Raw genomic sequence first — 23,527 nt, forward strand, 5'->3', positions numbered from 1 at the left:
CGTCTACTGAGTCAGTGTGAGTGTAAGTCAGAAACAGGAAGGGAGCAATCACTCTTTTGGGTGTATTGTATACCCCACCCACACACACATACATACACACCTAATAGCAATAGAGACACAGAAGAGCAAATCAGGAGGCAGAGTTTGGAAAGATGCAAAATAAATAATAGGGTTATTTTCACTGGTAACTTCCCCTTTCCTACAAGTAATTGGCACCTCCTTAGTGCAAAAGGGGCAAAATTTGTTAGGCGCATCTATGAAGGATTCCTGACACAATACTGTGTGTAGACAGACCCACTGGAGGAGAGACTATATTGGATCCAACACTAGGCGATGAACCTGGTCAGGTGACAGATCTCTTGGCGAGTGAGCATTTCAGTGGCAGTGACCTCAACTTTCTGACCTTTACCATAATCTTGGACCGGGGTAGGAGCAAATGGTATGGAAAATTATTTAAGTGGGGGAAGGCGAATTATAATGCTATTAGGCAAGAACTTACGAGTTGTGCTCTAAACCATCACCCTTGTTCCTGATACCTCTCGCATTAAATTATACACATTCCAATCCAAGTTACTGTACTTGTGGTCTAACAGGTTGTAGCACACTTGGAACTGTACCTCAGCATGTATAGCAAGGCATGCCGTTGATTGTTGACACGTTCCTGTTGCAGGAGTGAGGAGGGATCTGGGGAAATCAGAGCTCAGATCCACAGCCCGCCGCTGGATGCGCGCGCATACGCGCCAACAGAGCGGTGCGCGAGCACGCGCGCCAACAGAGTGGTGCGCGGGCGCCTCCCTCCGCGTGAGTCGGTTATATGGGCGCGTGGCCGCGCCGGCTGGCGTGGGCTCGGCTCCCAGTGAAGATGGCGCGGCTGCTGGAGAAGCTGGCACCTGAGGATTGCCCCAGGGTGAGTGGTCGCCCCCGCGCACCACCCCGAGCTCAGGCTACACCAGCTTGAGTGCTGTGGCCGCGGCTAAAGGGTTGATGGTGGCACAGTGTCCGCAGGAAGACGCGGCGGCGCTGCGGCCCTCCGCTCCCATATTTGGCTTGTCCGGTTCTCTTCAGCTGTTTCTGGTCTCAGTTTTGTGAAGTTTGCTGCAAGCGGACAGCCTGAAACAGTCACTTCATCCGATCTAATGTTGGGTGCTAAAGTGAAAGTAAAACCATCCATTGTTAATGAAAACTGTTATCGATTACTTACGTTTATAAGACAGTTCTAATCGAGACCGTGGGGTTGGGGGAACTTGAGTTTTGGGCATGACGAGTGGTTTGCAAGAGGCATTGAGACCTGTTATTATGAAACTATTCCTTACAGCAGAGTGGTACTGTTGCACGATGAAATCTCGAACCGAAACGTCGCCTGTTACATTTTCCTCCCTCGATGCCGCCTGTCCTACTTTTGTGTGTTGTACTGTTGCAAGATTTTGTTCTGTTTCATGAAAAGGCGAAGGAAAACTGTAGATGATGCAACTCTGGAAAGGGAAAATGCTGAAAGTACGCAGAAGGTTAAACATCAGCTGTGGAAAGAGGAAGTTACTACTGCAGGCCAAAGAACTTTATCAGTATTGGGAAAGCAAAACACTATACATTTGTAGGAACAGAATTAGCCATTCGGCTTATCTATTCTGCCCCACTATTCCATCACAGCAGATTTATTTTCCCCCTCAACCCCATTTTCCTGCTTCTCTCTGACACCTGACTACTCAAGAACCTATCAGTTTCTGCTTTAAATATACCAAATGACTTGCCCTCCAAAGCCCCCTGTGGTAATGAATTCCACAGATTCCCCCTTCTCTGGCTACTGAAATTCCTCCTCATCTCTGTTCAAAATGGATGCCCGTCTATTTTGAGGCCGTGCTTAGACTCCCTCGTTCTAGGAAACTTCCTCTCCACATCCATTCAATTTAGGCCTTCCAATATTTGATAGTCTTCAATGAGATTCACCCTCATTCTCCTAAACTCCAATGAGTACAGGCCCGGTGCCATGAAGTGTTCCTCAAACATTAACCCTTTCATTCCTGGAATCATTCTTGTGACTCTCCGCTGGCTCCTCTCCAATGACAGCACAGGTTTTAGATGAGCCCAAAACTGCCCACTTTGCTCATTCGTATGAGTCCTTCTGCAGACTCCCTGCTTCCTCAACACTACTTGCCCCTCCACCTATCTAAATTGCAGAGAATTGGTGGAAGGAAAGATAGAAAATAGAGAATATTCTTGATAGGGTGATACTGGGGTTGCTGTGCCAGTTCAAGATTGTTCAATGTCATTTGTCATTATGTACAAATCCATTAATGATATTATTGTAAAGCATAGCAAAGGAAGTCACTTCACTGCTTGCCTGATTGTTGCAAAATTGCTTGAGGGATGTTAAGTTCTATTTGTGCGTGTGCGTGGAGGTGGGGCGGGGGGACGGTGGCAGTGAGATGCTAAGTAAATGTGAAATTAAATGAGCAGTTTCTGAAGAAGTAGAACAAAAATGCTTTTTTTAAAATTACCTCTTATAAAATTGCAGGTTTGCATTTCAACTTTACTTGGAATGGGTAACCTAGCTATGGATTCATGCTTGGAAGTGTCTAAATTTCCAGATTCTTGGTAATAAGTTAGCTCTTGGCTAATATGGGCAATTTGTTGGGGAAATCATTGTGCATTATGATTTTCTAGGCTTTCAATAAATACTTGAGGTCCTATATAAGAGACTTGTAAAAGAATCTGGAAATCTCTTGCCTCATACCTCTTCTAGCAAATGCGACATTACAATTTCAGGTAGAATTACATTGACATGGAAATAAATATTTTTTGCATTTAAAATTTCCTATTTATTTTTCTGAAGTTCATTCACAGGGTAATTGATGGTATTTGTGGACGTGCATTTCCACGGTTTCGGGATTATGGAAATGTTTGGAGTCTTGTAGAATGGATGGAGGTCCTAGGTGAGGCCACAACGTTTGTAAAGCATGCCTGCAGTAAACATCTATCAGATGAAGAGGTTGGTGGTAACATATTTTGAATATGAATTGAAGTCTTTTTGGTAAATCTCTGGAATAATGTCTGCTTAATATTTCTCAGAAAACTGTAAAATGGCGCACAATACTGTGCAGAAGTCTTGGGCACATGTAAAACGATGAGTTTTCAAAAATAATGAAATGAAAGTTTTAAATATCAAAAAAAAACTATAAAAAGCAGTAAACAGTTAAAAAAAAATCAAAATTAAATCAATATTTAGTGTGACCAACCTTTACCTTTAAAACTGCAACAATTCTCTTAGTTACACTGTTGTGCAGTTTTATAAGAAAACTAGCTGATAGGTTGTCCAAGCATCTTGGAGAAGTTGCACACAGTTCTTCTGCAGACTTTGGCTGTCTTGCTTGCTTCTATCTCTCCAGGTGATCCCAGACAGCCTTGATGATGTTGAGATCAGGTCTTTGTGGAGGCCATAGCATCTGAAACCATATATTTAAAAAAAACCTATGGTGTCTTAGGACTTTTATACAGTGCATACATCATCATGTTTGAAAGATAGTTGGTAATCATATTTCACCTCAAATTGAGTCGATACTTGGCCACTCAAGGCTTCATGTATTCTACTTGTGTTCTAGAAAATTCCAGTTTTTTTAGATAGATGGCTTTAACGAAAGCACATTTGAGATTTCTGGCAAACATGATTTTGGAGGCTTGTTAAAGCTCTTCATTTCAAATATATCGGAAAAAAGACCTTGTGACTTTTTAACATTTGTGAACATGCAAAAATGCAGAAATCTTTTTTTAAAAAAAAATGTTTTTGTTCTACTCACCTGAGATCAGTGCCTGGAATCAAACAACACAAAGTGTATCATTTGAGAGGCCAGTGTCTGTTATTCACAGATTATCACTGTGGTAGCTTTTCAAGGCAGGATCCAAGTTTCACAGTTTAATTAAAGATTGATCATCAATCAAGAGGTCAGAGTTGAGCATGCTCATCAGTGATAGACAGAATCAATACACAATTCCTTGGGTTATGAAGTATTCCTTGCCTTTCAGGTCTTTTTAAATGATGAATAATGCTTTTGATTGTCTTTTACGAGAAATTCTTAACTTTTAAAACTACTAATCTCAAATAAATCAAACGTTAGTCTCTTGGGAAAGTTTCCTAGGAAATTGTTCATTCCAAATAGCGTTGGGGTGGGGGGTGGGAAGAGAAGATCTGATCTGGTCAGAAGTTGTGTGTTGTGCAGCTAACTCAACACCTGACAACCCAAAAATCATCCCTTTATCTATAAGCAGAAGTTGGGAGGGTGAGGAAGTACTTTTTCTTGCCCAGCTTTAACAACCTTTAAAGCTTGATATCTCCACTGGGATAGCTGACGCTGCTGCTCCCTTCAACTTTGCCTGTCAACTTGAGATTTCTCTACTGAGAAGGATAAGGACAATGGCCATATGAGAGCATCATCTGTAAAATTTTACTCTTGAGCAATAAGCTGACTTGGAGTATGTCACTTCTCTCCGTAATAACTATGAAATTACAAGGTGTAGTGACCTTGACTGGCAACGCAAAATTCCAGATTATTCAAAGATCCAAAGGAATAGACAAAAAGGGGAAAAAAGGTGGATAGCATTGTTAATTAAGGTTCCAAAGAGTAGTGGTTATAGGTCCAGTGGATCTGAGGTGGTATTGGATTGTGTGGAAATAAGGAAAACAGATGAAAGAATGCTTATATATGTTGTCAATTGGCCCAGAAAATGTGCCCTCATGGGACAGAAAAGCATTTGTCAAAAAATATCCAAGGCATGTTTGAAGGTAATTGTAATAATCCATGAGTCATTTCAATCTGTGTATTGGACTCATTTTACTGTCAAGGATACAATGAAAGATGAATTTGTGGACTGCAGCATGGATTGTCTCTGAAAGCAATATGTTGCAGGGTATTTCAGATTTGATCATGTGTAATCGATTGTAAATTTGTTTATTATGGTCACATGTATAGAGATGCATTGAGAAACCATGTTTTACATGCCATCCATACAGATTACTTCTCATCAGTACACTGAAGTAGTACAAAGGAAAAGCAATAACAATGCAGATGTAGCTTTGCTTGCAACTTTTATATTCTGGGTAACTACAGAGACATAAAGGGTGAGATGTTTGGAATGGACTGGGAAAATGGGCAGATATGTATGCAGCCATTTCATAATACTCAGCAGAATTTTATTTTAATCAAAAAGTGGGACCCAATGAATAAGATAAGCTATTATTCATTAATGAAGGATGCCAAGGAAAATAACTGGAATGCAAAAGCTGGGTACTTTTAAGGAACCAGCAGCAGTGTGCTTTAAAGATAGTAATGAGAGAGAAATTGTAAGAGTAAGTTGGCAAGTAATATCAAAGCAAAGAGCAAGAGTTATGTAGTCCAGAAAAAAGAAATGAGCTTGGAGCACATCAACCATGATCATATTTAGTGGTGAGACAGGCTTGAGGAACCAAGTGGCTTGCTCACATACTACAGCACAGCAACAAGCCCTTTGGCCACCTAGTCCGTGCCTACCTGATCTTCTACCTAGTCTCATCTACCATGCACAAGGACAATATCCCTTCAAACCCCTCCCATCCTATCTAAACTTCTCTTGAAAATTACAGTTGAAGCGTCATCTATACTTCTGACAGTTCATTCCACACTTGTTTCACCCTTTGAGTGTTTACAGTACATAACTTCTGGGCTGCTCACATAAAACGCTGGAGTAACTCAACAGGTCAAGCAGCACTCCTCCAATATTTTGTTGTTCAAGATTTCCACCATCTGCAAAATCCCTTGTGTAAATGAATTCTGAATTTGCCAGCAGCATTCATATTCCACAGAAGAGGATAGTTGAAATACCATTGCAAGACTAATGCCTACAAGGACTCAATATTTGACCAAATGTCTGAGTAAAGAATGTTAGTTTTTTTAAAAAAGGCTTATTTGTGGAATGAGAGCATGTTGTTGACACTATTATTACAGACATGAAAATTTAGTATTTTTTATGTTATAGGTTCATGTTAGTGATTTTCTGAGCAATTCATTATCTGGAAAGATGAAAAACCATTTAAGTGTCCAGACTAGAATGAAAGTTTAACACCCTCTGTGTACCTGCCTGGTCAATGCTGAAAGAATCCCAAATTCTATCTGTTGTCAGGGGAGTGAAAACTTTGATTTAACTGCAAAGTAATTAACTTCAGTGATGACATACAGGAAGTGAAAATAATTTGTATTGCGTTAAGCCATTAAATCATTTTTAAAAACTAGCGCTTTTTTAAAATCCAAGCTGCCAGTTTGAATAAAGTTAAGCAGTCATAAACTTCTATATGCATTCTGAAATGTGGCGTTGATCAAAGACACGTTTAGTAATACTGATTAGAATTTTATTTTTATATAAGGTTCAACAACTAATGAATGGACTGAGTGCATCTCATCAAGAAGCAGTACTTAGTTGTTTAAAAGCAAGAAAGGATGAGCTCAGACGTGCATTAATCGAGAAAACCAACAACATGTCTTCTGCACAGCTACAGGATTTTGATTGGCAGCTAAAGGTACAGCAGTCTGGGTTACTGTATGATCAATATTTTAAAGAAAAAGGTTCTTATTCATTCCTGAATTAATGCTATAGGGTCATATAGTATGGAATTGTGTTCTTTGTCTCATCATGTTTGCTAAGCATGAGGTACTTTGATACTATTTTTGAGCACTCAGCACCTGGCCTTCTATGCTGCAGTGTTTCAATGCTTTGAGAGTACATGCTTCCATCACGTGCTCAGGTAGTGCACTCCAGATATTGACTGCCCTTTAACAGAAAAAATAATCCTCAAATGCCCTCCAAGTCTTTTTTCCTTGCCTTTAAAATCATGCCCTCTGGTTGTAGATGCTTTTGTTAGGGGGAAAGATTTTCATTATCTATTTCAGGGGTAGGCACCCTTAAGCACAAATGATTTTCTAGCATGCGTCATTCATTAATTTGAGCCAAAACATAACTAGATGTATTTAAATGGATAATTCCCAAAAATTGCAGGATACATACGATCTTAAGTGGAAAAAATTGCAGGATACATACGATCTTAAGTGGGAAGCTAAATCATTAAAATATTTAGGAATAACCCTGCCGAAGGATCTTTCAACACTGTCACAGGTAAATTACGGGCCATTAATCTCAGAGATAAAAGCAGATATGCATAGATGGAATCTTATCCCCTTTTTAAGTTTAAATTCAAGGATAAATACTATAAAAATGAATATTCTTCCTCGGTTATTATATCTTTTCCGTACTTTACCAGTGGAGGTGGATGATAATCAATTCAGGGAATGGGACAAATGGATTTCCTGCTTCATATGGCAAGGAAGGAAACCTAGAATTCGATATAACACCTTACAGTTAGGGAAGGAAAGAGGAGGTATGGTTCTTCCTTGCCTGAGAAATTATTTTTATGCCTCACAGATAACCCCTCTGTTATATTGGTGTAACAGGGAATATAAGGCTAGATGGAAGGAAATAGAATTTGGATTAGTTGACAGTTTTCCTCTTCAGGCCTCAATAGCTGACAAAGGATTGATGGCCCAGTTGGAAAAATTTAATAATGCTTGGATAAATCTTACATTAAAAGTATGGCAGAAGGTGGTTAATTCGTGTGGAATTAATAACATGCTAAAACTCTTTAGATGGTGTGCATATGATACCGAATTCCTTCCCAACAGAGGAGATAAAAGATTTGAGCTATGGATAAAGAAAGGTCTTACAACCTACCTCTCATTTATAGATAAAAGAGTATTACAAAGTTTCCAAATCCTGCAGGACAAACATGGCCTAGAACATAATGACTTTTTTAGGTACCTTCAAATACGAAACTATGTTAACCAGAGTTGTAGATATACAGACCTATCAACAGTAGAATTAGAATTTTTCCAGATTCTGAATTCGGCTTGCAGTTCAATACCTCGTAAATCAGTTTCTCGCCTATATAATGCACTCTCCCATGCTAAAAATGTAAATACACTGTATATTAAAGAGAAGTGGGAGAAAGAAGCGGGGTTGGTACTTTCAGAGGAGGCTTGGGGGAAAATCTGCAGCTTTCAATGGTCCTCGACTAATTCTTTGACTTGGAGAGAACATTGTTGGAAAAACATTATAAGATACTTCAAGACCCCATATCAGGAAAAATATAAAGATACAAATGTGATGTGTTGGAGAAGGTGCGGCTCCAAGGAGGCAAATCATTTTCATATTTTCTGGGATTGCCCTAAATTAAGTCTATTTTGGGAAGGTATTCATAGAACATTAGTTAAGGTACTTAGGTCCCAGATACCTCTGAACTTTGAGACGCTCTATTTGGGGCATGTATTGTTCCTTGAACAGAAGGAAGATATAAAGTTGCTGCAGGCCCTCTTAGCGGCAAGTAAGAAATCAATCACTAGAAAATGGCTAAATCCAATACCACCTACATTAGAAGATTGGTACGAAATTATCTTGGAAATATTTAAAATGGAAAAGTTGACCTACTCCTTGAGAACTCAAAAAGAAACATTTTATCAAATCTGGAATAAATGGATTGAATATATAACCCCAATGCGAGCAGACTTCAGATGACTCTCCTAATGATTTATATTGCTCTTCTCATCAACACAGTAATATTGCTAACGTAAGCACCCCTAGTCTAAATGTTTGTTGGTTTTTTTTTGGAAAATAGAGAATTAACACAAGTAAAGGGAAAGACTTGGGAAAGGGATAAAAAAAATGAAAAAATTAAGTAAATAAGTACATAGGGATTGGATAATTATGTCTGCAGGCAGGAACAAGCACGAACAAATTGGGATATAAACACCTACAATGGTTGGTATATAGGCTTGTATGCAACATTTTGGACCAGTGGAAATGGTCCAGAAGGGTTGTGTGGAAACTATTATTACCATTTTTCTTAACAACTAATTTCATTACTTAGCCTAATAGGTTAGATTTACCACAGTACATAATTATCTATTTAAATGTTTAATTTGCTTTTATATCATCTCAATGTGTACTTAAGAATGTATAAATAATTGTAGTTTTATACATATAAAAAAATGGAAAAGGTTATATGTGTGAAAAAAGTACATGATAATTGTGAACTCCTTATCCAAATAAAAATAAAATTTAAAAAAAATAAATAAATGGATAATTCCCATTTTGCAAGTTTTTTTATGGCATTTATCTGGCCCACCGTCTGCTCATTAATATGCGATCTGGCCCACAGAGGCAAAAAGGTTGCCGACCCCTGATCTATATGCTACTCATGGTTTTGGAAAACTCAAGTCATGTCTCGCCTCAGCTTTGTCTGCTGTGAGGTAGACAAAACCGAGTAATTCAACACTCCATCCCAGTAATGCTCTGGTAAATCTCTTCTGAAGCCCATTGAGTGCAGTCACATTCTTTTTGTACTGATGACCAGAACTACACACAATACTCCAGCAAAGTAGCTGTTTGGATAGCAGAAATTAGTCTTTACAGAGTTCACCAACCACTAGTCAAAATTTGAGATAAGGAATAAAACTTGTGCTCATGGAATTTATATTAGGATAAAAGTAAATAAATGAACATGTTTAAAAGTTTCTTCTTTCATACACAGACGACATGGTTTTGCATTACAGAAAACCTAATATGGATTGTTTTCTAGAAATGCAACCCTCCCAGAATGTGAAGTTTGTCTGTAGTGTTTACCTGCTATTCTTGTGCTCTGTATGATGAAGGCAAGTACAGGTTTCCTCCGCCATCTGAAGGTAGAGTATTCCTATGAAACGGTTTGTAAGCTGGAATGTCGTAAAACGAAGAAGCAATTACCATTTATTTATATGGGAAAAATTTGTGAGCGTTCGCAGACCCAAAGATAACCTACCAAATCATGCCAAATAACACATAAAACCTAAAGTACCAGTAACAGATAGTAAAAGCAGGAATGATATGATGAATACACAGCCTATATAAAGTAGAAATTCTTTTTCCACAATAATTGCCTGCACTGTTCTCCGTAGTGAAAATCTCACGCAAGCGCTCTCGGCAAAAACACGGCGCAAGCGCTCTCCAGTAACCTTTAAGCTATGAAGCTGCCAAATCATACCAAATAACACGTAAAAATACACAGCCGATATAAAGTAGAAATAATGTATGTACAGTGTAGTATCACTTAGGGGAATTGGGACAGCGTCGAGCACACTGATGATGGTGTGTTAGGCTGAGCTGTCGCAGGTTGGGGTGGTCCCCACCCTCTGGGCCGCCGACCGATACCGATCTGCGAAGCATGCAGTGGTACAGCGGTAGCTGGAACGCACTCAGCACATCTTTAAGAAAAAAGCCGAAATAAACAAGCTAATTAATTATGTGCTGCCCGGCATGTAAATGTCGGCCCAGATCAAAGGCGACGCAATCGGCAATTGTCTCTGATCTGGGCCAACATTTACGTGCTGGGTGGAACCTAATTAATTAGCTTGTTTATTTTGGCTTTTTTCTTAAAGATGTGCTGTGTGCCTCCCGGCTACTGCTGCATTCTCCGTGGATCGGTAACTGTCCGCGGCCCGGGGTTTGGGGTGGTGGGACACGGGGGTGTCATCTCGTCGTCTGTTTCCATGAGGGTAGGCAGGTCATCTTCTATGTCTGCCTGCCTGGATGTTGAAGGTGGAGATTCGTCGTCTGCTGAAGGCTTGCTTGACTGCTTAGTCTCGTGCATTTTTAGATCATACAGTTCTTTGTAAGCACTCAAACCATCCTGCAAATATGCCCTAAACCGACGTACCCTTTCAAAATTAAAGTTGTACTTTATCATTGCAGCGAAAATCTCTCGTAGTTGCCTCACGTTCAGTTCCTGGACGACTTCACTTTCACTACTGCATTCAGTTTTGATTGTTATCCTTTCCTCTTGCAATTGCATCAGCTCTTCATCTAAAAGTTTTTGGTCATGGGATGCCAAAGCCTCTTCAACATCATCTTCGTCAACTTCCACAAGCCAAACTCACTTTGTCCTTACTTCGTTCACCACGATCAAAACACTTAATTATGTCTAGCTTTATGCTAAGTGTAACACCCTTACGAGCTCTTTCAGGCTTTTCCAATACTGTACCTTAGAACTCACCTTGCAAACAGATGCTCACAGGCACGTGTTTAAACAATGCCGACGAGAATGCCGTTCCGAATCCAGGGGAGGGCGGCTGCTCGGGGCGCGCGCTGCCTTTTTTTTGTAACAGTGAAAACACCTTCTGTTAGCGAAAACAGGGAACTAATGTAGGTCTTTTGTAACAGTGAGGTTTCGTAAAGCGAACTTTCGAAAAGTGGGAGACACCTGTATCCTGTGGGTCATCTTAATCACCTGTGCTATTGCCTTTAAGAATCCTTGAATTTGTGCACTGTTCCTCGGTACTCCTGAGGCCCTACTATTCATTTTTTGTATCTGAGCCTTGTTGGTCCTCCAAAAAGGTATTTGTAATTAAATTTCAACTGCCTTTTGGCCATTTTATCAACAGACAGATACTGTTTTATTGCTGAAGATACCTTCTCATAATCAAAGACAACCAATCTTTCTGTCATCTGCAGATTTAAATCTTGCATCTGTATCCAGATTGTTAATGTATATGAACATTTAGAGTTCCAACACTGACCCCTGTGGTACACCACTAGTGAAGGCTTTCAATCACATAATATAACAAGGACAAATATACCAAACATAAATTGATAACTTTATTGGTAAACTCACTAGTTACGAGTTGCTGCTGACAGATCTTTGAGCTGATCATCTTGCATCTTTTTTTTAAACCTTTTAAAAGAACTGAAAATAAGCTAATTGTGTTAGGTTATCAGTTAGTTTGGATAGCAAAGAAAGGAACTGGGAATTTTACAAGGCTGAGAATATTTTAATAAATCTGTATAAGCTCAATAGTGTGACACTGGCAAAATGGATTGTGATGGGAAAAATTTGTTGGATATGTCAGTAAATTTGAAGGTGAGGCTATGTTTTAGTTGTCTTCAGAGAATGGGAACTTTTAAAACATTCATGTCAAAGATGGAAAGGTGCCAGCTGCATTGCTTCACTTTGTATCTTGAATGAACCAACAGGATATTTGTTGCAGAGAATTTTTTTAAACATTTATTTTTAATTTGCAACCACTGTACTTTAGTTCAGAATTGTGCAGCAGGGGGTTGATGGTTGCAATCACAATTGACTGTTCTTTCTCCAGCAAAGGCATGGAAGTTAATATTGTGTCTACAAGGCAGATGAAACAGCATGGTGGCTGGAGTATATTTATAGTTTTGGAAAAGTAAAGTTTGTAATCAGTTGAGCATACTCCTGATATAACCTGTTCAAATGGTTATTTAATTTTAAGTGATGCGAATGGATTGGAATAAAATCAAAAGCAGCTTTTCTGCTTATTTATTGAGAGCAGTGAAGTTTCTTGTTCAAGTAACTTGTGTTAGGAACTTCCATTATAGAAGTCAGTTATTCTGTAACTGAAAAATTATATGGCCTCTTCTATTGTCACAAGCAAATGTATTTTGTTTGGCCTTTAGACAGTTGGGTCTCCCAAGCTTACCAACCAACCTTGCAGCTCAAATGAGCGTTTGGGAGATTGGTAGGATGAATTTACAATTTGCTGTAGGGCTACAGGCTTCTTCTGCCATATGGGAGCTAGATTTTCAGTCGCATTTCCAAATTGCAAACTGGGTTATGAATAGTTCTTGTGATAGGGACCCTGTTGTAGCCTGGGGAGTATCTGCAGTCAATTATTTTTACTTGAGAGGTCAAGTTCTGAGCCTTGCATGGTGTAAGCCATGCAAGGTTTAAATGTGTTGAATGCAGGTCAGAAAGTCAACTTTACTTTTAAACAGAGGACAGTACAGCAAATATATTGTATCAAGCTCATTAAACTAGTAATTAAATATCTAACTGAAACCATTGTCTGCACATTAATGACCCTATCTAGGAGCCTCTTAAATGTCTTTATTTGCCTCCACTACTAACCCTGACAGATTCCAGGGATCCACCACTGTAAAGAAAAAAGCTTGCCCCACACATCTCCTTTGAACTACACCCTCTCATCTTAAATGCAGGCTTTCTATTATTAGACACTTCAACCAAAGGAAAAAGGCAGAGATGGTGGGCGGCACGGTAGTGTGGTGGTTAGCACAATGCTTTGCAGTGCTGGTGGCCCGGGTTCAATTCGTGGCACCGCCTGTAAGGAGTATGTGCGTTCTTCCCGTGATTGTAGAAACATAGAAAACCTACAGCACGATACAGGCCCTTCAGCCCACAAAGTTGTGCCGAACATGTCCCTACCTTAGAAATTACTAGGCTTACCCATGGCCCTCTATTTTGTTGGAGTTGTTAAAATACATTAGGACGGATAAGTCCCTGGGGCCTGACGGAATATTCCCCAGGCTGCTCCATGAGGTGAGGGAAGAGATTGCTGAGCCTCTAGCTAGGATCTTTATGTCCTTGTTGTCCATGGGAATGGTACCAGAGGATTAGAGGGAGGCGAATGTTGTCCCCTTGTTCAAAAAAGGTAGTAGGGATAGTCGGAGTAATTATAGACCAGTGAACCTTACGTCTGTGGTGGGAAAGCTGTTGGAAAAGATCCTTAGAAATAGGATCTATGGGCATTTAGAGAATCATGGTCTGATCAGGGACAGTCAGCACGGCTTTGTGAAGGGCAGATCGTGTCTAGCAAGCCTGATAGAGTTCTTTGAGGAGGTGACCAGGCATATAGATGAGGCTAGTGCAGTGGATGTGATCTATATGGATTTTAGTAAGGCATTTGACAAGGTTCCACACAGTAGGCTTATTCAGAAAGTCAGAAGGCATGGGATCCAGGGAAGTTTGGCCAGGTGGATTCAGAATTGGCTTGCCTGCAGAAGGCAGTGGGTCGTGGTGGAGGGAGTACATTCAGATTGGAGGATTGTGACTAGTGGTGTTCCACAAGGATCTGTTCTGGGACCTCTACTTTTCGTGATTTTTATTAATGACCTGGATGTAGGGGTAGAAGGGTGGGTTGGCAAGTTTGCAGACGACACAAAGGTTGGTGGTGTTGTAGATAGTGTAGAGGATTGTCGAAGATTGCAGAGAGACATTGATAGAATGCAGAAGTGGGCTGAGAAGTGGCAGATGGAGTTCAACCCGGAGAAGTGTGAGGTGGTACACTTTGGAAGGACAAACTCCAAGGCAGAGTACAAAGTAAATGGCAGGATACTTGGTAGTGTGGAGGAGCAGAAGAATCTGGGGGTACATGTCCACAGATCCCTGAAAGTTGCCTCACAGGTAGATAGGGTAGTTAAGAAAGCTTATGGGGTGTTAGCTTTCATAAGTTGAGGGATAGAGTTTAAGAGTCGTGATGTAATGATGCAGCTCTATAAAACTCTGGTTAGGCCACACTTGGAGTACTGTGTCCAGTTCTGGTTGCCTCACTATAGGAAGGATGTTGAAGCATTGGAAAGGGTACAGAGGAGATTTACCAGGATGCTGCCTGGTTTAGAGAGTATGCATTATGATCAGAGATTAAAGGAGCTAGGGCTTTACTCTTTGGAGAGAAGGAGGATGAGAGGAGACATGATAGAGGTGTACAAGATAATAAGAGGAATAGATAGAGTGGTTAGCCAGCGCCTCTTCCCCAGGGCACCACTGCTCAATACAAGAGGACATGGCTTTAAGGTAAGGGGTGGAAAGTTCAAGGGGAATATTAGAGGAAGGTTCTATACTCAGAGAGTGGTTGGTGCCTGGAATGCACCGCCTGAGTCAGTGGTGGAGGCAGATACACTAGTGAAGTTTAAGAGACTACTAGACCGGTATATGGAGGAATTTAAGGTGGGGGGTTATATGGGAGGCAGGGTTTGAGGGTTGGCACAACATGTGGGCAGAAGGGCCTGTAATGTGCTGTACTATTCTATGTTCGTTTGTCTGTTTCTCATATTTAATAATTTTAATTGGATCTCCCTTTACCCTCTGTTGTTCCAGAGAAAGCAACCTATGTTTATCCAACTTTATGGCACATGCCGTCTAATCCAGGCGGTATCCTTTTCTGCACCCTCCATACTAGGACCTCTGGTTATACATAAGTGACTTGGATGAAAATGTAGATTGGTGGGTTAATACTTTGGCAGATACCATGAAGATTGGTGGTGCTGTGGCTAACATAGAAGACTGGCAAAAGATACAGCAGAATATATGTAATTTGCAGATGTGAGCAGAGAAATGACAGATTGCATATATCCCAGCCAAATCTGCCATGTTGCACTTTAGGAAATCAAATGTAAAGAGGCATAATCTGTTAATTCTAAGATGCTTAATAGCATTGAGACACAGAGGGATCTTGGGGTTCAAGTTCCTAGCTCCCTGAAAATGGCTACTTAGGTTGATTAAGTGGTAGAGAAGACATATGAAATACTTGCCTTTATTAGTGGAGGAATTAAGTTCAAGAGTTGGCAAGTTATGTTGCAGCCTTATAAAACTAGTAAGGCCACATCTGGAGTAATGCATTTAGTTCTGGTTGCACTCTTAGTTTCATGTAAGTAGCATCCATAGATGCATCTTCATCGAACACTTTTGTCATCTCTTCAGAAATTTAAATTAGTAAGATATGATTTGCCTCACACAAAGCCATTCTGACTGTCCCGAATGAGCCATGGTTTTCAAATGCTCTCTGTAAGAACCCTCCAATAGCTTCCCTACCATTGATGTGAGACTCACTCATCTAGACACCAAGGACTTTGACAATGTACAAACTGTGTATTCAATCCATTAAATTCAACTAAAAGAAAAGTTAAATCTATAGTTCATTTAGTTTTTATTTGAATTACAGTTACCTCTCTCAAGTGACAAGATTGCTTTTCTTCAAATTCCACTGCTGAACCTTGACCTCAGTGTCAAGGAAAATGGAGTACTAAAACCTGTCACCATTGAAATGGACAAAGAAGAGCTTCAGACACTAATTCACTCTCTGGAGGCAGCAAATAAGGTACTTTAATGAATGTGCTCCTGTATGTTGTCTGCATTTTTTCTACAGTTAATTGTCTCCAATGTGCTGATCTTCTAAATGTAGACACAGATTCCTGGCCTGCTGAGTTCCTCCACCATTTTGTGTGTATTATTCTGAATGTAGAACTCGGGATGATTTTTTTGTGGACTTGGACATAATACTTCACTGTGGTGATCAAGTTTGTGATTCTATTGTAATGCATGGTAGGCAAAAATTTCAAGGGTGTTAATCCATCATATCTTGGCGTGTGAGCAGCATGATGAAGTCATCCATGTGTTATAACAAATCTTGCTATTGTTTATCAGCATCCATTATTTTCCTGAATCTCTCCCAGAATGAACCTCTTCATTGCCAAACCCTGTATTCACCAAGCAGAATTGAACCTACTGGCTGTACTCATTAAAGTTCAAAGTAAGTTTTATTATCAGAGTACATGTATGTCACCACATACAACCCTGAGATTCTTTTTCTTGTGGGCATACTGAGAACTCTATAGAATAGTAACTACAAGAGGATGAAAGATCAAGTAGAGTGTAGAAAATAAATTGTGCAAATGCAAATAATAAATAGTAATAAATAATGAGAACATAAAATAACAGGATAGAGTTCTTAAGGAAAGATGGTTAGTTATGGGAACATCTCAGTAGATGAGTCGGACTCGACTTAACGACTGAACAACAACAAACCTTGAAACTGACCAGTTTGTTATTCTCTGTTTATTTGAAGTTTGTCAACAGTGGAAACATGGTTAGCATGGTGAGGAGGATGCAGAGAGGTAATTTAGAATGGATATACTGTAATGTTAATATCTGCAGTTACATCTTTTGGAAAAATAAAAAGGGAGCGTGACTTAAATAGTTGATTGGGAAAAGGTTCTGGGTGTCCACTGAAAGCGAACTTTCAGGTGGAGCAAGTGGTTCCCTTTGTATGTTGGCATTGGGAAGAAAGTTTTTGAGAACAGTAGCAAGGAATATTTACTAAAGTTATCCAGGGTCTTAGTAAAACAGCACCTGTAGTACTTTGAAGTTGTCTGTTTACTCGAAGATAGATATATATATATATATATATATACACACACACACACACACATACACACACACACACACATATACACACACACAGGTGGTTTAGTGAGGTTTCAGCAGACTGATTACTGGGGTAACAATAATTATAAGAGAAGAGATTGGGTTAACTAGTACTGTATTTGTTTGAGTTTGAAAGAACAAAAGGAAATTCTCTTTAAAATGTTCAGAATTCTGAAGGGGTGAGAAGGATTGGAAAGGGGTAGGATGATTTACTGGCTAAGGAGGCCAGATTTGGGGGAGGTGTGGCAGTTCACAGACATTTAGGACTGAGATGAGAAAATACTTCTCAGATGGTGGTGTTGCTCTGGAATTCTCTAGCACAGAAGGCTGTAGAAATCAAGTCATTGAAAATGTGTGTGTGTGTGTATGTATATATATGACACAAAACACATCAATTACATGGGGAGAGACATAGTATTGGTATTGAGTACATGGTATTGAGGTAGCAGATCAGCCATGATTGAATTGAATGGCAGAGCAGGTCTGAACAGCCCATTTATCCTATAGTCTGTTTTTATTCACTGAAAGATAGCTTTAGGCAAACTTTGTAGGATATATTCTTTTCAAAATATCTGCAAATATATTATGCTAAATACTAAGAATCTCTGAATAATTCTGATCAGAATATTATCTGACGTTTTGCTCATCACAAAACTTATGTGAGATCAGTCTGGTAAAGAGGAGCAGGGAAGGGTTAGAGGAACCCCCCAGTAGAACAGGAAATGTGTAGAGAGAACTTTGAAAAGGCATCAAGGTCTATCAACCCTATCACTGGTGATGGGGAAAAAAAGTGTCTTTAAGGGGGCTAGTCCTAAATTTCCATCTGAGTCAATTCAATGCCATTTCAACGATACTGTTTTTGTCCTAACTGCACTTGGGATGGCAGTGAATTGAGTGTCATGTACTTTCAGTATGCTGTTAGATAAGAAGTTCCAAGATTTTGATTTAAATAACAAATGGATTATTGTTGTCTGATGTGGATGGACGTTCTCAAATGCATTACTGAAGTCTGCGGACTATATCCACTGCCCTACCCTCTTCCAAAAAAAAAAAAAAAAATTCACTTCAGTTTGTAAGACATGACCTCCCTTACACAAAGTGATGCTGACTATCGGTAATTAGACCCTCCTTTTCCAGATGGGATTTAATCTTCAATAATTTCACTACCACTGATGGTTCACTGGCCTAAGTTTTCCAAGTTTGTCCCTATTGCACTTCCTAAATGAAGGAACAATATTGGCTTTTCTCCAGTTCTGTAGGGCCTTGCCTGTGACAAAAAAGGATATAAAGTTCTCTGTCAAGACCTCAACAATCTCTCATTTTCCTCTCCTAATAACCTGGGATAGATCACATCAGCTTAATGTTCTTCAAAAGATCCAACACTAACCTCCTTAATATCAATATGCTCTAGAATATTAGCAAGCCTATGATTTCACTATGCTCTCTGTACTATTTGTGAATACCAATGCCAGGTATTCATTTCAGCTGCTGTTTCTATCAGCACTTTCATTCTTCCTCCACCTGGCTCCATCTGCCTTTTTTATCTGCTAACATCTGTCATTCTCTGCCTCTCAGCTCCATTCCTCACCCTTGCCCAAGTGGCTCCATATGCCTGTCATTTTTCATTACCCCCCTCAGTCTACAAGTCGCCACTGGCCTATGTTTCAGCATCTCTGCCCCCCCCCCCCCCGGCCCACCTTTGCTCTCTATGCAAGCTTTTTTGCTCATTCTATTTTGTCCTGCTACAGAGTTCAAAGTAAATTTTATTATCAAAATACAAATGTCACCATAAACAACTTGAAACTTAGTTTCCTGCAGGCCTACTCAGCAAATCTATAGAATAGTAGCTACACAGGATCAATGAAAGATCAACCAGAGTGCAGAAGACTGCAAATGCAAATATAAATAAGTAATGAGAACATGAGGTAACAGATAAACAATCCTTAAAATAAGATAATTAGTTATGGGAACATCTCAATGGATAAGCAAGTGAGTATAATTATTTTCTTTTGTTCAAGAGCCTCATAGTTGTGGGATAGTAACTGTTCTTGAACCTGGTGGTGCAAGTTCTGAGGCTCTTGACCTTCTACCTGATGGCATCAGTGCAAGAAGAGCATGGCCTGGGTGGTGGGGATCTCTGATAATGGATGCTGCTTTCTTACAACAGTGTTTAATGTAGATGTGCTCAGTGGTTGTGAGGATTTTATCCATGATATACCAGACTGAATCCACTACCTTTAACACCAATCTTCTGGTAAGATAGTGGCGTATTAGGATGCAGCAGCCTCTTGGGGGCCCAACCAAATGTTTTTTTTAATCGCAAGACTATACTGGACACCAAGAACTCTGGGTACAGCAGGATTAGCGCATCAATGAGCTGTTCGTTGATCGGAGTAGTTGGGTGGCGTGTTAGAAGAGCTGAGCTGGATGCAGACCGTGGTGCTGCCCACTGCTCAAAGGCATCGGAGTTGGTGTGCAAAGACAGCGTTCAGTGTAACTGGGTGATTACCTTGGACGGTACTGTTGCAATTGCAAGACCCTGTTAGACATTGATAATGTAAGATGTTGCAAGCTAGTTTCCCTTGTTTGGTGGTGAGACAGGTGCTGTGGGCTTGCCTGCTGCTGCAGTCCAGGTGAGGGGACACCGAAGGCAGTGTAGTGTGGCATCCACGCATTGAGGGTTGGCCTTTGCTGTTGGTGCTGCCTTCCAGTATTCGATTTGGTGGAATGACAGACTGGATTGCTGGAAACTGTACCATCAAATTGCAGGTCATGTCAGGGTGTTGACGCATATGTATATTTTTTTGCATGACTGTTTTTATTTCTTTTTTTTGCTCGCTATTTTGAATATGCTGTGTTGCACACTGACCCCAGAGGAATGCCAGTTTGTTTGGCATCTGTGTATTGTTCAATGATAATTAATTTTGATTTGTAGGATTTTCTGTTTAAAGGCATTAGTGTTTCCAAACTAGGTCATGATGCAGCCAGTCTATATCCTCTCCACTACACTTCTATTGAAGTTTGTCAAAGTTTTAGTTGTCATGCTGAATCTCTGTAGACTCCGAAGGTAATAGAGGCGGTGCTGTACTTCCCAATTGCACTTGCATGCTATGTCCACAACGGATCTTCTGAAATAGTAACACCCATCAATTTAAAGTTGCTGACCCTTACCGCCTCTGATCCTCCAATGAGGACTGGCTTATGGACCTCTGGTTTCTCTCTCCAGAAGTCTACAATCAGTTCCTTGATCATGCTGACACTGAGTGAGAGGTTGTTGTTATGGCACTACTCACCCAAATTTTCAAACCTCCTTCTGTATGCAAATTCATCACCAGCTTTTGATTCAACCCACAACAGTGGTGTCATCAACAAGCTTGAGTATGGCATTGGAGCTGTGCTTAACCACATAGTCATTGATTTACAGCAAGTAGAGTGGGGCGGGGGGGCTAAACACACAGCCCTGTGGTGTGCCCATGCTGATGGAGATTGAGGAGGAGATGTCATTGCCAATCCGAACTAACTGGGGTTTACAAATGAGGAAAGCCAGGATCCATTTGCTCCTGTAGGCATGTGGGAGCAGATCCAAGTCGCCTCTCGGGCAGGAGCTGATATGTTTCATCACCAGCTTCTCAAAATACTTCACTGTGGATGTAAGTGCAACTAGGTGATGGTCATTGAAGCAGGCCACCATGTTCTTCTAGGGCACTGGTACTATTGGAACCTGCTTAAAGCAGGTGGGTACCATGCAGTGCTGAAGAGAGTGAATATACCAACCAGTTGGTCAGCACAAGTCGTTAGTACGTGGCTAGGTACCTCTTTCAGTCTAGATGCTTTCCTTGGATTCGCCATCCTGAAGGCAGGCCACACGTCAGCCTCAGATAATGAGGTCAAAGGCTCATCAGGAGGTGTGGGTGTTTGTGATATATCCTGCACGTTCTGATGGTCAAAGTGAGCATAGAAGGCATTGAGCTCATCTGGAAGCAAAGTCCTGCTGTCTGTCATGTCACTTGATTTAACTTTGTGGGAGGTGATAGCATGCAATCCCTGCCACAGCTGTTGAGCATCCCTTGTTGGCTTTCTAGAGATCATACTTGTACCTCTTGAAGCTTTCTGGGTCTCCAGACGTGAATGCCTCTGTTCTGGCCCTCAGTAAACTTTAGAACTCATGGTTCATCCAGGGCTTCTGATTGGGGAAGACTGAATGATTTAGTAGTGATACACTCATCTACAACTGTTTTAGTAACCATGTTCGTTAGAGCCATAGTCTATTTGTTCAAATCTTTCAAGTGCATCCACCCAAAGTGTTGAGTTCCTTCCACACCAACCCACAAACACTTTGCTCAGCCTACTTTCCTGAAATTGCTGATGCTGTGCATTGTAGATTGCTTGTTTTAAGTTTTAATGGGTAGGATTTAAAGTATTTGTTGTAACCAGAAAGATATTGTCGAGTCTGAAAAGCTGAAAGGCATTACTGACTTTTCTTCAGTTCTCAGTAATAGAAATTTCAGATATGCCAGCAGAGGAAAGTTAGAATAATTTATGCCCTAAGCCTTGAGTAGGTTGCTACAGAGTCAGACCCATATTGTACATCACTTAAGGGATTTTTCTTGAGGTACATTTCCAGAATCTAATAATAGCTGTATCAGTTAGTGATAATCTGTTCTTCTGATATGGGGGGAGGAAAAAAAAGCTTTTATCGTATATCGGCCAAATGGGATGCATGGTGGAAACCCGCATCAAGGAGCACGTTTGAGTTACCCGGAGAAATCGGCAGTAGCAGAATACTGCATTTTCAATGGTGATAGGATTGACTTCGGCTCAAAACTACTGTGCTGTGCCAATGGCTTTTGGAACCACTGGGTAACGGAAGCCATTGAAAGAAAACTAGAGGAAAAGAAGTTTAACAAAGATGAAGGTCTTTCTCTAAGGGAGAACTGGAATTTCATTGTAAATCAGGTGGGAGAGTGGAAACCTGATTGGAATGAGGACTAACCAATCAAGGGGGATGGACTACAGTGATCTAAATATCAACGGACTAGATGTGTCCAGGCATCATCCCTGAAGAAGATGGCAAAGTTTGACATCAAAGCGTGGGTTATAATACATACCTGTATCTGGCTGGAAGCCTGAAAAGACTTTATTCATCATCTGTGCCGGGAAAGCACTAGATCCTTTTTTTAGTCAAGCTTTTGTTATTAAGCAGATCACAGTTTGTTTTATTATGTTTGTCATGAAATTTCACAACGGTGGCACATTTTCCTTCTAATGCTTGTATCACTTGTGAGCTCCGAGACTCCTCAATTTGCTTGGCTTGTCACATGAAAAACATGTCAAGCAAAATTAATGTTTACTTTGCAATTTTTGCAGAAGCTGTTTTTTCTATAGTGGTATTAATGCACATTGGAGTAATATCTAACAGAAAGCCTTTTTGCTGTATTTTCATGGAAGAAAAATTTGGGGAAACAATGTAAAGATGTTACAATTTCAGTCTGAAATGAATTTGATACAGGAATACAAATATTTGTGCTGCAAGAATTGAATAGAATTAACTCTTAATATTTGCCAGAACAGAAAATGTTAACTATATTGATTCTGATAATATTTCTGATGTGCTGTTAACCAATGTATGACATTGACGTAGGGTGAATTACTCTACCTGGGGTCCCTACAAGTTCAATCCTGTCACAAACCATTATGGGATTTAATTTTATACCAGAAATTGATGACCTTCGTTCAGTAGGTACCAAGTAAAATACAGACAGCTGATGGTAAGATTGTATGTAGCTAGGCACAAGCCATTCAGAAACATAGAAACATAGAAAACCTACAGAACAATACAGGCCTTTCGGCCCACAAAGCTGTGCCAAACATGTCCTTACCTTAGAACTACCTCGGCTTACCGATGGCCCTCTATTTTTCTAAGCTCCATGTACCTATCCAGGGGTCACTTAAAAGACTGTATTGTTTCCGCCTCCACCGCCGCCAGCAGCCCATTCCACGCATTCACCACTCTGTGTTTTTAAAAATAACTTGCCCCTGATATCTCCTCTGTACCTACTTCCAAGCACCTTAAAACTATGCCCTCTCGTGCTAGCCATTTCAGCGCTGGGAAAAAGCCTCTGACTATCCACACGATCAATGTTTCTCATTATCTTGTATACCTCTATCAGGTCACCGCTCCTCTGTCACTCCAAGGAGAAAAGGCCGAGTTCACTCAACCTATTCTCATAGGGCGTGCTCCCCAATCCAGGCAACATCTTTGTAAATCTCCTCTGCACCCTTTCTGTGGTTTCCACGGCCCTCCTGTAGTGAGGTGACCAGAATTGAGCACAGTACTCCAAGTGGGGTCTGACCAGGGTACTATATAGCTGCACCATTACCTCTCGGCTCTTAAACTCAATCCCACGATTGAAGAAGGCCAATGTGCCACATGCCTTCTTAACCACAGAGTCAACC

The 23,527-nt window shown here is 40.4% G+C and overlaps 1 protein-coding gene across 1 annotated transcript in view; it reads left to right on the plus strand.

Annotated features, from left to right (window-relative positions):
* Positions 1–758: 758 nt before the first annotated feature.
* The window catches only part of commd8 (COMM domain containing 8), a 29,220-nt gene continuing 6,451 nt past the window's right edge, over positions 759–23,527 (plus strand). The window contains exons 1-4 of the mRNA XM_063043205.1: positions 759–907; positions 2,831–2,986; positions 6,389–6,541; positions 15,810–15,965. Of these exons, the coding sequence (XP_062899275.1) occupies positions 815–907; positions 2,831–2,986; positions 6,389–6,541; positions 15,810–15,965 (558 nt within the window). The 5' untranslated portion in view covers positions 759–814. The remainder of the gene's footprint in view (positions 908–2,830; positions 2,987–6,388; positions 6,542–15,809; positions 15,966–23,527) is intronic.

This window comes from Mobula hypostoma, chromosome 3, assembly GCF_963921235.1.
Source record: "Mobula hypostoma chromosome 3, sMobHyp1.1, whole genome shotgun sequence".
NCBI lineage: Eukaryota > Metazoa > Chordata > Chondrichthyes > Myliobatiformes > Myliobatidae > Mobula > Mobula hypostoma.